Raw genomic sequence first — 12,401 nt, 5'->3', positions numbered from 1 at the left:
CATCTTGTTGAGGGCTTGTGGTGCTTCCACCTCCAGAGAGTTGTTCAATTGTCACTTCATGACTGGACATAGTAGGACTGCAGACCTTCGATTTGAACTGCTGTTTTGGAATTATTTTGCTCTGTCTACAACTTGTTGCTCATGTTGTTTGGCACACAAATGATCCTGTTCTGTAGCTTCACCAAGCTGACGCCTCATTTTTAAGCATTCCAAGAGTGCAGCTCTTGGTATGCCCACATGCACTCTTCATCAAAGGAAAATTGATGCCATGGATTGATGGCAACGGCAAGAATGGACAGGGTATGAGATGGCAAATTGTACTGGTACAATTCTGTTGATAGCCCACAGTGCCTCATGAATAAGTTTCTTTGGTCATTCTGTCGACTCTAAATATTGCTCCTTTTGATTTCAGACACCACATAAATCAAGCTCATAGTAACAGATTGTCGTCTACTGACTTTATTAATAGCAATTCAGTAATACACACAGAAGATAGTTAAGCACCCAAAGCACAAGGCAAACAGTGAATTCTGTGCCCTCACCAGATGTATAACAGCTAACCCACCTGGAAACAGAGATAAAAATTGAGGTGGACAGCCCATTGTGGGGTATACATTCAAGCCGTAAATGATTTAATCATCTTCTGTGGCTGCTCTCATACCTGAAGCATATGATCTGAGATCAGCCTAGACATCCACAGAACTGATGCATCATGTAGTTGTAATTGGTACTGGAGGAATTCCTCCAGTGTTGTGTGGTTTGTATGTTGTTGTTTTACTCTGATACTGTTGCCCATTGAATGACAGCATGGGGGATTTCAAAACTATGGGCATATGTTTAAGGGGAGAGGAGAAAGATTTAAAAAAAGACACGACGGCCAACATTTTTACACACAGTGTTGTGTGTGGATTGAACTTCCAGAGGAAGTGGTGCTTGCGGGTACAGTTACAATTTTTAGAACTCATTCAGATAAGTACAAGACTAAGAAATGTTTGGAGGGATCTGGACCAAGTGCAGGCAGTTGGGACTAGTTTAGTTTAGGATTATAGCTGGCATGGATCGGTTGGAACAAAGGGTCTGTTTCCATGCAGTATGCATTTTGGAAAGGCAAGAAGTTTATTGCTGAACAAAGAGCTTCGAGTGCAGGTTCATAGTTCCTTGAAAGTAGTCACAGATAGTGAAGATGGGCACTTGGTATGCTTGCCTTTATTTGTCAGAGCATTGGGTCTAGGGGTTGGGAAGACATGTTGCTGCTGTACAGGTCATTGGTGAGGCCACTTTTGGAATACTGTGTGCAATTCTGGTCTCCCTCCTATAGGAAAGGTTGTTGTGAAACTTGAAAGGGTTCAGAAAAGATTTACAAGGATATTGCCAGGGTTGGAGGGTTTGAGCTTTCGGGAAAGGCTGAATAGGCTAGGGCTGCTTGCCCTGCAGCGTTGGATGCTGAAGGGTGACCTTACACAGGTCTATAAAATCATAAGGGCCACAGATAGGATAAATGGACAAGGTCTTTATCTGGGGTGGTGGAGTCCAGAACAAAAAGACATAGGTTTAGGATGAGATAACAAAAAGTTAAAAGGGACCCAAGGGACTGGGACAATTACAACATTTAAAAGGCATGAGGTTGAGTTACAAATAGGAAGTGTTTAGAGGGATATGGGCCAAGTGCTGGCAAATGGTGCTAGTTTAATTTAGGATATCTGGCCGGCATGGATGAGTTGACTGAAGAGTCTGTTTCCGTGCTGTACATCTCTGGGACTTCTGAGGGATTCTGTAATCGGCCATATAGGTGACATGATCTGCTTAAGTTAGATTTCCTGGAGAGTGGTTTTCATGCTGTTGAACCCAGCACAAGGGAAAACCTCACTGTGATTTTTTTTTTCTTCTGCCATCCCAATAGTCCTCAGCCAGCTTTTGAGGAAATGTTCTCAAGCTTTGATGTGGTCCTTTAGCAGACCCAAGACTCTGCCCTCCCCACCCTGCTGTCTGGTGCAATGTCCTGATGGCATTTGGTTTTGGTCTTCAGCTTAATGTCATGAAGCATCCAGATACAAGCAGAAATAATATTGTTTGCATTCAGAGCTCAATTACACACAATTACATAATACAGGTAGCACAGAATTGGACATTTGGCCCAACCAATTTATCCTGTGTACGCATTCTACTTGATTCTCCATCTTTCCTTATCTAAAGATACCATTATACCTCCCTATGCTGTTTCCTCCTCTTGCGCTTGTCCAGCTTCTCCTTAAACACATCACACTATTCACTTCAACCACACTGTGGGAGCAAGCTTCACATTCTCCCCACTTGGAGAGAAAAACTACCTCTGAATTTTCTTCTGGGATTTCTTGACTGATTATCTTGTACTGATGGCCTCTCGTTATTGCCTCCCTCACAAGGAGAAAGATTCTATTTTCTTTCTAACAAAATTGTTTATTATTTTAAAGACCTTTATTAGGTCACCACTTCAGTCTTGTTTTGTCAGGAGACTTAGGGTTAGCTCTTTAATTATTTTCTGATCTGTGAATGCACACGTCTGGCATCATCCTTATCAAACTTCTCTGCATTCCCTTGGGTGCCTCCATTAACATTTTCATTATATAACCTCCATAACTGTAAGTAGTGCTCTAAGTCTGGTCTAAACAAAGTTCGAAACAGGTTGGGGATAATTTCACTACTCTGCAGTTTAACAACACTCGACATAGGATGCGAGCCTCATTAATGCATACCCACATTTCAGAACAGCAAGGTTCCATTCAGACAAAGTTCAAAATTGTCCATTACAAGCAACAGAGTAGATCAGGAACAAACTGGCTGCAGGTCTCCGTTCAGTACACTGACTGGATGTACATTGAAACCAGGTTTGCAGGTGTGGTGTTCTAGTCACACATTCAAGGTGCAGAGATACTGTGAGGCACACATGACGTCCAGTAGATGATATGAGGTATAGGCTGGGGGTGATCCATGGAAGGATTTACATTATATTCTCTGGATACTAATGTTACAAGAGACACCCTAAGAAGTGTCAGGAGCTAGAACCTGTTGGTGAGAATAACTAAAGGGACAAGATCTAAAATAATCTAGATTCAAAAGGAAAAAATCTTCAGTCATGGGATATGGGCATCACCAGCCAGCATTTATTACCATAACTAAATGTCCAGAGGGCAGTTAAGAGTCAGCCATTTGCTGTGGGTCGGCAGTCATATGTAGGCCAGACCAGGATGTTAGTTTCCTTCCTTAAAGGATCATTAGTGAACCAGTTGGGTTTTTCGACAATTGGCAATGGTTTTGTCGTCATCATTAGACTCCTCATTCCTGATTTTTGTTGAGTTCAAACTCCACCATCTGCCATGGCAGGATTCGAACTTGGCTCCCCAGAGCACTACTGGCTTCTGGATTAAAAGTCGAGCAATAATACCACTCAGCTAACACCTCCCTTGATCTGTCTCACAGCAGCAAGAACAGAATCTAGCTCTGCCTCAAACACGTGAATTTGCTGGTGTTTCAGGAGGCTGGATGGCCGGCTAAATCTCTGTTTGCACAAAGAGCAGGTGAGCTGCCTCTCCCTGGCATGAACTCTGTAGTGTCTCTGCAGGTGGGATGGATCAGTGAATCCCTTCCCACACACAGAGCATTTAAACGGCCTCTCCCCACTATGACTACGTTGGTGTCTCACAAGGTGGGACGAATAAACAAACCCCTGACCACACACGGGACAGATGTACGGCCTCTCCCCAGTGTGAATTCGCTCGTGTATCCTAAGGTAGGGCAAACGAGGGAAACGCTTCCCACATACGGCGCAGAGAAATGGCTTCTCCCCAGTGTGAACTCGCTGGTGTGCTTCGAGCTTAGACGACTGAGTGAAACTCTTCCCACACACAGGGCAGATGAGCGTCTTGTGAACCTGTTGGTGTCTCGCCAGATTGTGTGACTGAGCAAATTTCTTTCCACACTCGGGGCAGGTGAACGGCCTCTCCACAACGTGAATACGTTGGTGTCTCTGCAATCTGGACAACAAAGTGAATCCCTTCCCACACGTGGTGCAGGTGAACACCATCTCCCTGGTGTGAATAAGACGGTGTTTCTGCAGGTGGTGGAAACGAGCAAAACCCTTACCGCACACACCACAAATGTAAGGTTTCTCCCCAGTGTGAACACGTTTGTGAACCAAAAGGTGACACATCCGAGGGAAACTCTTCCCACACACAGAGCAGATGAACGGCCTTTCTCCAGTGTGAACCCGCTGGTGTGTCAGCAGGATAGACGACTGACTGAATCTTTTCCCACACACGGAGCAAGAAAACGGTCTCTCTCCCGTATGAATACGTTTGTGCATCAGAAGGTAGGTTGAACGAGTGAATCTCTTCCCACACACACAGCATGAAAATGGTTTCTCCCCAGTGTGAACACGCTTGTGTGTTGAAAGGTCAGATGCCCGATTGAATCTCTTCCCACATGCAGAGCAACTGAATGGCCGCTCCCCAGTGTGAATCCTTTTGTGTGTCAGGAGGTGGAATGGATGAGCGAATCTCTTGTCACACACAGAGCAGAAAAACAATCTTTCCTTGACGTGCGTGGTCTGATGGTTCAAGAGATGAATCTTTCTTTTAAATGTCTTCTGACATTTAGAACATTTAAAAGGTCTCTTAGCAGAATGAACCAGTTGGTGATTAATGCAATGGGAGGCCTGAGTGAATCTCTTCCCACAGTGGAAGCAGCTGAATGGCCTGTCCTTGGTGTGAACTTGCTGATGCTCAGCGAGATCCTCTGGCCCAGTGAAAACCTCCCGACAATGAGAGCAGCTGAACGGTCTCTCGTGAATGTGAAGGAGCTGGTGCTCCCCGAGGCAGGACAACAGACTAAACCTCTTTCCACAGTGGGAGCAACTGTACGGCCTCTCATCAATGTGATTTTTGACTATTTCCTTAGAAGATTCAAAGATGTCCCCAGGCTCAGAGCGTTGAAGATGCCTCTCAATGTGATCAAGTTGGTGTGCCCGTAGGTTGGATGAACAACTAAAGCTCTTCCCACACACAGAGCAGGTGAACAGTCTCTCGCTTTTGCGAGCTCGCTGACGTGTCAGCATGTTTCCCTGCTGGGTCAATCCCTTCCAACAGCAGCCTTTCACCAGTTTCCAGCTGAGCCTGTTATTATCTCCCTTCAATCTGCAAATCTTGAGATTCAAGAGACCGTCTTGACATGAGGCTTGGGTTGACTTTCCTAAGTGCAAACGTTCTCTTCCAATATCCTGTGAAAGGAGTTTGCAAGGAATTACACAGAACATCCAATATACAATCAGGCTTTTACTTAGAAACACAGAATTATAGAATATTACAGTATAGAAGAATATAGAAACTAAGAGCAAGAGTAGACCATTCGACCCCCTGACCAAGCTTGGCCCTTCATCATCGAGCAATACACCCTTATATTGCCCTGCCACCCCCTTCCCCCTCCACTCTGATACTTTTATCCTTTGAGCCACAGAGCGATATTGAAAACACAATATTTTGGCCTCAGCCAGTAGTGAATTCCACTGGCTGACCACTCTCTGGATAAAGAAATTGCTCATCTCAGTCGTAAAACGTTTGCCCATTACCCTTAATTATGACCCATGGTTAGAGTCTCCCTCACCATCAGGAACATTCTTCCTGCACCTAACCTGTCTCACCCTGTTAGAGTACTATAGATTTCTGAAATCTTCTCTCATTCTTCTTAGCTCCAGTGAATACAATTCTGACCGACTCAATCACTCCTCATATGTCAGTCTTGCCACCCCAGGCATCAGTGTGGTAAACCTTTTCATTCCAAAAAGTTTCAGTCTCTCTCATCTGTGTCAGAATTTCCATTCCACCTGAACCTACTGACATCATCTCAGACTTTCAGTTAATCGCAATGGTTTCCTGCAATAGTGAGTTCCACATTTCAATAACTAAGGAAAGAAAGAAATTCTATTGATGCATCGGTCTCTCTCGTGCATTAGATTAGATTAGATTACATTACAGTGTGGAAACAGGCCCTTCGGCCCAACATGTCCACACTGACCCGCCGAAGCGCAACCCACCCATACCCCTAACCTAACACTACTGGCAATTTAGCATGGCCAATTCACCTGACCTGCACATCTTTGGACTGTGGGAGGAAACCGGAGCACCCGGAGGAAACCCACACAGACACGGGGAGAATGTGCGAACTCCACACAGACAGTCGCCTGAGGCGGGAATTGAACCCGGGTCTCAGGCGCTGTGAGGCAGCAGTGCTAACCACTGTGCCACCGTGCCGCTCACATTCATGGCTCCCTATTGGATTCTCCAAGATGTGGAAGCATTTCAGCTATATGGACCAGTCCAAACTATTCAGAATTTTCAAAATGTACATAAAAGACAAATATTTGTTTTTAACTTTACTGTGTCTAAATACTCTCCTCCTCAACTGCTATAAAATGACTCTGTTAACTCACTTTTAGGCAAAACTGAGGACTGCAGATGCTGGAAACCAGAGTTTGGATCAGAGAGGTGCAGGAAAAGCACAGATCAGGCAGCATCCGAGGAGCAGGAAAATCGATGTTTCAGGCAAAAGCTCTTCATCAGGAATAACTCACTTTTTAGATTAGAATCAGTCTAAATATTATGGCACAAACAGAGAAGACAGGGGGCTAATAGAGTCATAAGATGTACAGCATGGAAACAGACCCTTCGGTCCAACCCATCCATGCCGACCAGATATCCCAACCCAATCTAGTCCCACCTGCCAGCACCCGGCCCATATCCCTCCAAACCCTTCCTATTCATATACCCATCTAAATGCCTTTTAAATGTTGCAATTGTACCAGGTTCCACCACTTCCTCTGGCAGCTCATTCCATACACGTACCACCGTGTGTGTGAAAAAGTTGCCCCTTAGGTCTCTTTTATATCTTTCCCCTCTCACCATAAACCTATTCCCTCTAGTTCTGGATTCTGTGACCCCAGGGAAAAGATTCTATTTATCCTATCCATGCCCCTCATAATTTTGTAAACCTCTATAAGGTCACCCCTCAGCCTCCGACGCTCCAGGGAAAACAGTCTCTCCTTTTAGCTCAAATCCTCCAAACGTGGCAGCATCCTTGTAAATCTTTTCTGAACCCTTTCAAGTTTCACAACATCCTTCTGATAGGAAGACCAGAATTGCACGCAATATTCCAACAGTGGCCTAACCAATGACCTGTACAGCCGCATTAATACCTTCAACACATTATCTGGCTGACAAAATCACACAGCACCAGATTATAGTCCAACAGGTTTAATTGGAAGCATACTAGCTTTTGGAGCGACGCTCCTTCATCAGGTGATGAAAGCTAGTGTGCTTCCAATTAAATCTGTTGGACTGTAACCTGGCGCTGTGTGATTTTTAACTTTGTACACCCCTGTCCAATACCGGCATCTCCAAATCATGACCAATTTACAGTTAACCTGAGAATGTAACTTTAAAGAAAAGTTGTGATTTACATATGAAAGAAGTGAAACTATCATAGTATTCGAACAGATGAAAGACTCAACAAACAATCAAGGTATTTTTCAATGTATAACTTCAGTTGCATCACACTGTAAACTTTTGCTATAAATTCTGTGTCTTACAATTGTGTCCTCCACAATCACCTGATGAAGGAGCGTCGCTCCGAAAGCTAGTGCTTCCAATTAAACCTGTTGGACTATAACCTGGTGTTGTGTGATTTTTAACTTTGTAAATCCCTATAAAACGCACTTGTCCCATTCCAGGGGAAAGTATTCTGAACGTTCTCTGACCCAGCGCATGCGCCCTGCAGCGCGCCGCCTCTACAAAATGACAGCCACGCATGTGCCACACCACATTAAGATGGCGGCTGCGCTTGCGTCCTCCTCCCGCAGAGCCCCGGTGGAGGCGGCAGTCAGCGCGGGGGCCTGTCAGTGAAGAGGCCGCGAACACGTCGCAGGTTGGTGAAAACAAGCGACCTGCTACCTTGACTGGGGTTCGAAGCGTACGTTGGGTGTTTGTTACGGATTTTCAGCCCACTCGCTCCGGGCACAGACTCCGCCGAGGCCTTTCTCCGAGAGACCTGAAGGGCGAACCTCTTCCCGAAAGCGACACGCGCACTGCAGCGGCGCGTGGTGCACATGTGACCAACGGCGGCTCCGGGCCAATAGGGCGAGGAGGCGTGCCGGGAGGACCGAGCTGGGGAGACTGGTCCTCCAACGAAATTGATTGAGTGAGGGGGGGAGGAGGCGTGCCGGGAGGACCGAGCTGGGGAGACTGGTCCTCCAACGAAATTGATTGATTGAGTGAGGGGGGCGTGGCTGGAGGACCGAGATGGGTGATTGGTCCTCCAACGAATCAGATTTGAACGAAGTGGGGGGCGGGGGCAGAGCCCGCCGCGCTCTCATTGGCCGAGACTTTCCTTTACTTGGTTCAGATGCCAGGATGAAAGTGGGTCTTCCTGGTTGTGGCTTTAAAGGCTGGAGCACGCGTTTCAAAACTTGGGATTAAAAAAAGGGGGGAATATGATGAGACAAACGCACAAATATTTCAAAGGCCGATTTAAGCGAATATTGGTTAGACAAAGCGACTAAATAAAAACCGAAAGAACTGCAGATGTAATTGGCCATGCTAAATTGCCTGTAGTGTTCAGATGTGTAGGTTAGGTGCATTAGTTCGGGGTAAGAGGGTAGGGGAATGCATCTGGAAGGGTTAGTCTTCAGTATGGCCTTGTTGGGCCAAATGGCCTGTTTCCACACTGTAGAGATTCTGTTATTCTGTGAAATCAGAAACAAAAACGAAGTTGCTGGAGAACATGTGCTGCAACCGACAGGGTACCCTTCTGTTGTTCAGTATTTCCCAGGGGCTGCAAACTTACGCCATGACCTGCAACACATTATCAATGAGGATGAGCACCTCACCAAGACCTTCCCCACACCTCCACTACTTGCCTTTAAACAACCGCCAAACCTCAAACAGATCGTTGCTCGTAGCAAGCTGCCCGGCTCTCAGGACAACTCCATACAACCCTGTCACGGTAGGCGCTGTAAGATGTGTCAGAGTGTGGACATAGATACCACCATTACGCGTGGGGACACCTCCCACCATGTACGTGGCAGGTACTCATGTGACTCAGCCAACGTTGTCTATCTTATACGTTGCAGGCAAGGATGCCCTGAGGCATGGGACATTGGGGAAACCGAGCAAAGGCTACGACAATGGATGAATGGGCACCGCACAACAATCAACAGACAGGAGAGTTCCATCCCACTTAGGGAACACTTCAGTGGTCCAGGACATTCATCCTCGGACCTTCGGGTGACCATCCTCCAAGATGGACTTCGGGACAGGCAGCAGAGAAAAGTGGCCGAGGAGAGGCTGATAGCTAAGTTCGGTACCCATAGGGAGGGCCTCAACCGGGACCTTGGGTTCATGTCACATTACAGGTGATCACCATTGCACTATACACACATACAGATACTCCTACACACACACACACTCTCACACACTCACAGGCACTCCTATACACACATATACACAGACGTGCACACAGACACCCACGCACACCCTTACAGACGCACACATTCACACATGCACCCCCTCACAGACTTAAGATGCTCTGCATTCACTACACACACACATACACTTTCTCATACTCACAACCCCCAACCCAGACAGACACACAGACCAAGACCCACATGCACACATATATTTTGTGTGGTGAATTTGTACTTGCAGGGTTACATTGTACTTTGCTCAAAAACTGCATGAATTCATGTAAAACTCCGTTATCTCACTTTTTAGATTAGAATCAATCTAAACATCATGGCATAGACAGAGAACACAGGGGGCCAACACCTTCACCATTGTTAACGGCTAACCCGAGAATGCAACTTTTTACAAAAGGATTTTGTGATTTACACATGAAAGAAATGAAACTATCACTGTATTCTAACAGATGAAAGACTTAACAGACAATCAATTTTTCAATGTAAATTTTTGCTATAAATTCTGTGTGTTAAGATTGAGCCCTCCACTATCACCTGATGAAGGAGCGACGCTCCGAAAGCTAGTGTGCTTCCAATTAAACCTGTTGGACTATAACCTGGTGTTGTGTGATTTTTAACTTTGTACACCCCAGTCCAACACCGGCATCTCCAAATCGCAGCTTCCTCTGAGGAAGGGTAACTGGACCCGAAGCGTTAATTCTGATTTCTGTCTACAGATGCTGCCAGACAGCTGAGCTTCTCCAGCAATTTCCATTTTTGTTTGTAGACAAACAACAAATGAACTGGCAGGAAAGTGAGGGCAGTTTGATTTGATTCCCTACAGTGTGGAAACAGGACCTTTGGCCCAACAAGTCCACACCGACCCTCCGAAGAGTAATCCACCCAGACCTCTTTTCCCTTTAACTAGTGCACCCAACACTATGGGCAGTTTAGCACCTAACCTGCACATCTTTGGATTGTGGGAGGAAACCGGAGCACTCGGAGGAAACCCACGCAGACACGGGGAGAATTGCAAACTCAACACAGACAGTCGCTTGAGGTTGGAATCGAACCTGGGACCCTGGTGCTGTGAGGCAGCAGTGCTAACCACTGAGCCACCCGTGCCACCTGGGAGAAGAGTAATTCTGTCCTCATTCTGGACATGAGGAAAAAAGGAATGCCTCAATATGTGTTAATATCGTCCTGTGAGTAGAAATGTTTTTGGTTTTTGGAATGGAATGTCAAATTCCATTCAGTTAATTGTATTTTTTTTTATTCATCCATTTATGAAATGTGGGCACCACTGGCTGGACCAGCATTTACTAACTATTCTAATTGTCTAAGGGCAGTTAAGACAACCACTTTGCTGTGGGTCTGGGGTCCGTAAGCAGCAGGTGATTGACAAGATTAATTCCACACCCAATAGATCAGATCTGGAATCTACAGTCCTGCTATACCCAATTATGATAGGTGATGGACAACTAAACAACTGATTAAGGCTCCATAAATACCCCCATCCTCAATGAAGGGGCAGCTCCGCACATCAGAGCAAAAGACAATATTTACATCCCTCTTCAGCCATTCATAATGGGGAGATGATGGCCTAGTGGTATAATTACTAGTCTATTAATGCAGAGACGCAGGTAATGTGGGGACCTGGATTCAAACCTTGCCATGGTGGCATGTTAATTCAGTAACAAATGTGGAAAGAAAGTAAGATTCCAACGATAGCCATGGGGTGCTATGGTGGCTCAGTGATTAGCACTGTTGCCTCACAGCACCAGGTTTAATTCCAGCCTTGAGTTTGTACATTCTCCCCACGTCTGCATGTGTTTCCACCAGGTGGTCCAGTTTTGTCCCACAGTCCAAACATGTGCAGGTTAGGTGGATTGGCATGGTAAATATGGGTTTATAGGGATGGGGGGCGGGGGCTGGATTTGACTGAGATAGTGCAGACTTCATGGGCCGCATGGTGTCTTTCTGTACTATAAGGATTCTATGAAACCATTCCTGCGAAACTGTTGCTGATTGTTAGAAAATGGGTTCACTAATGTCCTTATGCTGTTCTTGCTTGATCTGGCCTACATTTCGACTCCAGATCCTCAGCAATGTGCTTCATCTCTTATGTCCCTTGCATTAGGGCGACAAAGTGGTTAGCACTGCTGCCTCACAGCACCAGGGACCTGGGTTCAATTCCAGCCTCAGGCGGCTGTCTGTGTGGAGTTTGCACATTCTCTCTGTGTCTGCGTGGGTTTCCTCCGGGTGCTCCGGTTTCCTCCCACAATCCACAGATGTGCAGGTCAGGTGAATTGGCCATGCTAAATTGCCCGTAGTGTTAGGTGCATTAGTTAGGGGAATGGATCTGGATGGATTACTCTTCAGAGAGTCGGTGTGGACTTGTTGGGCCGGAGATCCTGTTTCCACACTGTAGGGAATCTAATCTAATCATTCACCCAAGGGTGGAGAAAGGCTCTCTCAGCGATATCAGGAGTTTGATGCACATGAAATAAGCTAGATTAAGAAAGACGAAAATATCCAAAATAATGCAACAGTCAGTAACAGGATGTCAATTAGTCTCTGCTTACCCTGCAGAAATCAAGGACTTGACAGACTGTGTATGTGAAACCAAGCTGATTTATTTCACAGACATCAAGATATTAAGCTCCAGCTTGGTTATAGAAATCATTAGAATAAGTACAAATAAACTCTAACAGTCAGAATGAAAATGGGTCAGTCTGGGGGCAATTAATGGTTGGATTAACAGCAGAAACAAACACATTGAGGGGAACAGAAGGTAAATATCAGTTATTTTCACTGAACTGGGAATCTAGGAATAAGACTAGATGGAGTTAGATCAAGGTATGTTTTTGGACATAGTTACAGGCCACTCGACACAACCAGTCTTACCAGTGTAGATTCTACA

The 12,401-nt window shown here is 45.7% G+C and overlaps 1 protein-coding gene and 1 long non-coding RNA gene across 4 annotated transcripts; one reads left to right on the top strand and one right to left on the bottom strand.

Moving 5' to 3' along the window:
- Positions 1-443: 443 nt before the first annotated feature.
- Positions 444-8,187, bottom strand: LOC122543906 (uncharacterized). 3 transcript variants are annotated; one of them, XM_087983614.1, is made up of 2 exons: positions 7,977-8,187; positions 444-5,251 (listed from the first exon to the last, which is right to left on the bottom strand). In XM_087983614.1, the coding sequence occupies exon 2, from the start codon at positions 5,087-5,089 to the stop codon at positions 3,425-3,427; it is 1,665 nt and encodes a 554-aa protein (XP_087839740.1). In that variant the 5' UTR covers positions 5,090-5,251; positions 7,977-8,187; the 3' UTR covers positions 444-3,424. The 3 variants fall into 3 exon arrangements, with proteins under 3 accessions (XP_087839740.1, XP_087839741.1, XP_043538729.2); XM_087983615.1 differs by lacking the exon at positions 7,977-8,187 and adding an exon at positions 7,616-7,904; XM_043682794.2 differs by lacking the exon at positions 7,977-8,187 and adding an exon at positions 6,461-7,223.
- Positions 8,188-8,307: 120 nt separating this feature from the next.
- On the top strand, positions 8,308-10,094 carry LOC148136219 (uncharacterized). Its single transcript, XR_015754577.1, has 2 exons — positions 8,308-9,027; positions 9,155-10,094. It is a non-coding gene; the product is annotated as an uncharacterized LOC148136219 (long non-coding RNA).
- The last annotated feature ends 2,307 nt before the right edge of the window (positions 10,095-12,401 follow it).

Source organism: Chiloscyllium plagiosum, unplaced genomic scaffold (genome assembly GCF_037043375.1).
Source record: "Chiloscyllium plagiosum isolate Xiang-an unplaced genomic scaffold, Cpla_swu_hap1 HiC_scaffold_46, whole genome shotgun sequence".
Classification (NCBI taxonomy): Eukaryota; Metazoa; Chordata; class Chondrichthyes; order Orectolobiformes; family Hemiscylliidae; genus Chiloscyllium; species Chiloscyllium plagiosum.
This window is presented reverse-complemented; position numbering and strand designations above follow the sequence as displayed.

What these genes read in the sequence shown, in the direction of transcription:
- LOC122543906 (XM_043682794.2), bottom strand. Translation starts at nt 6,544, where the DNA reads ATGCTGCCTGATCTGTGCTTTTCCTGCACCTCTCTGATCCAAACTCTG. An exon ending in GTCCTCAGTTTTGCCTAAAA is followed by an intron (nt 5,252 to 6,460) that starts GTGAGTTAACAG and finishes CTCCTTTCACAG; the next exon opens with GATATTGGAAGAGAACGTTT.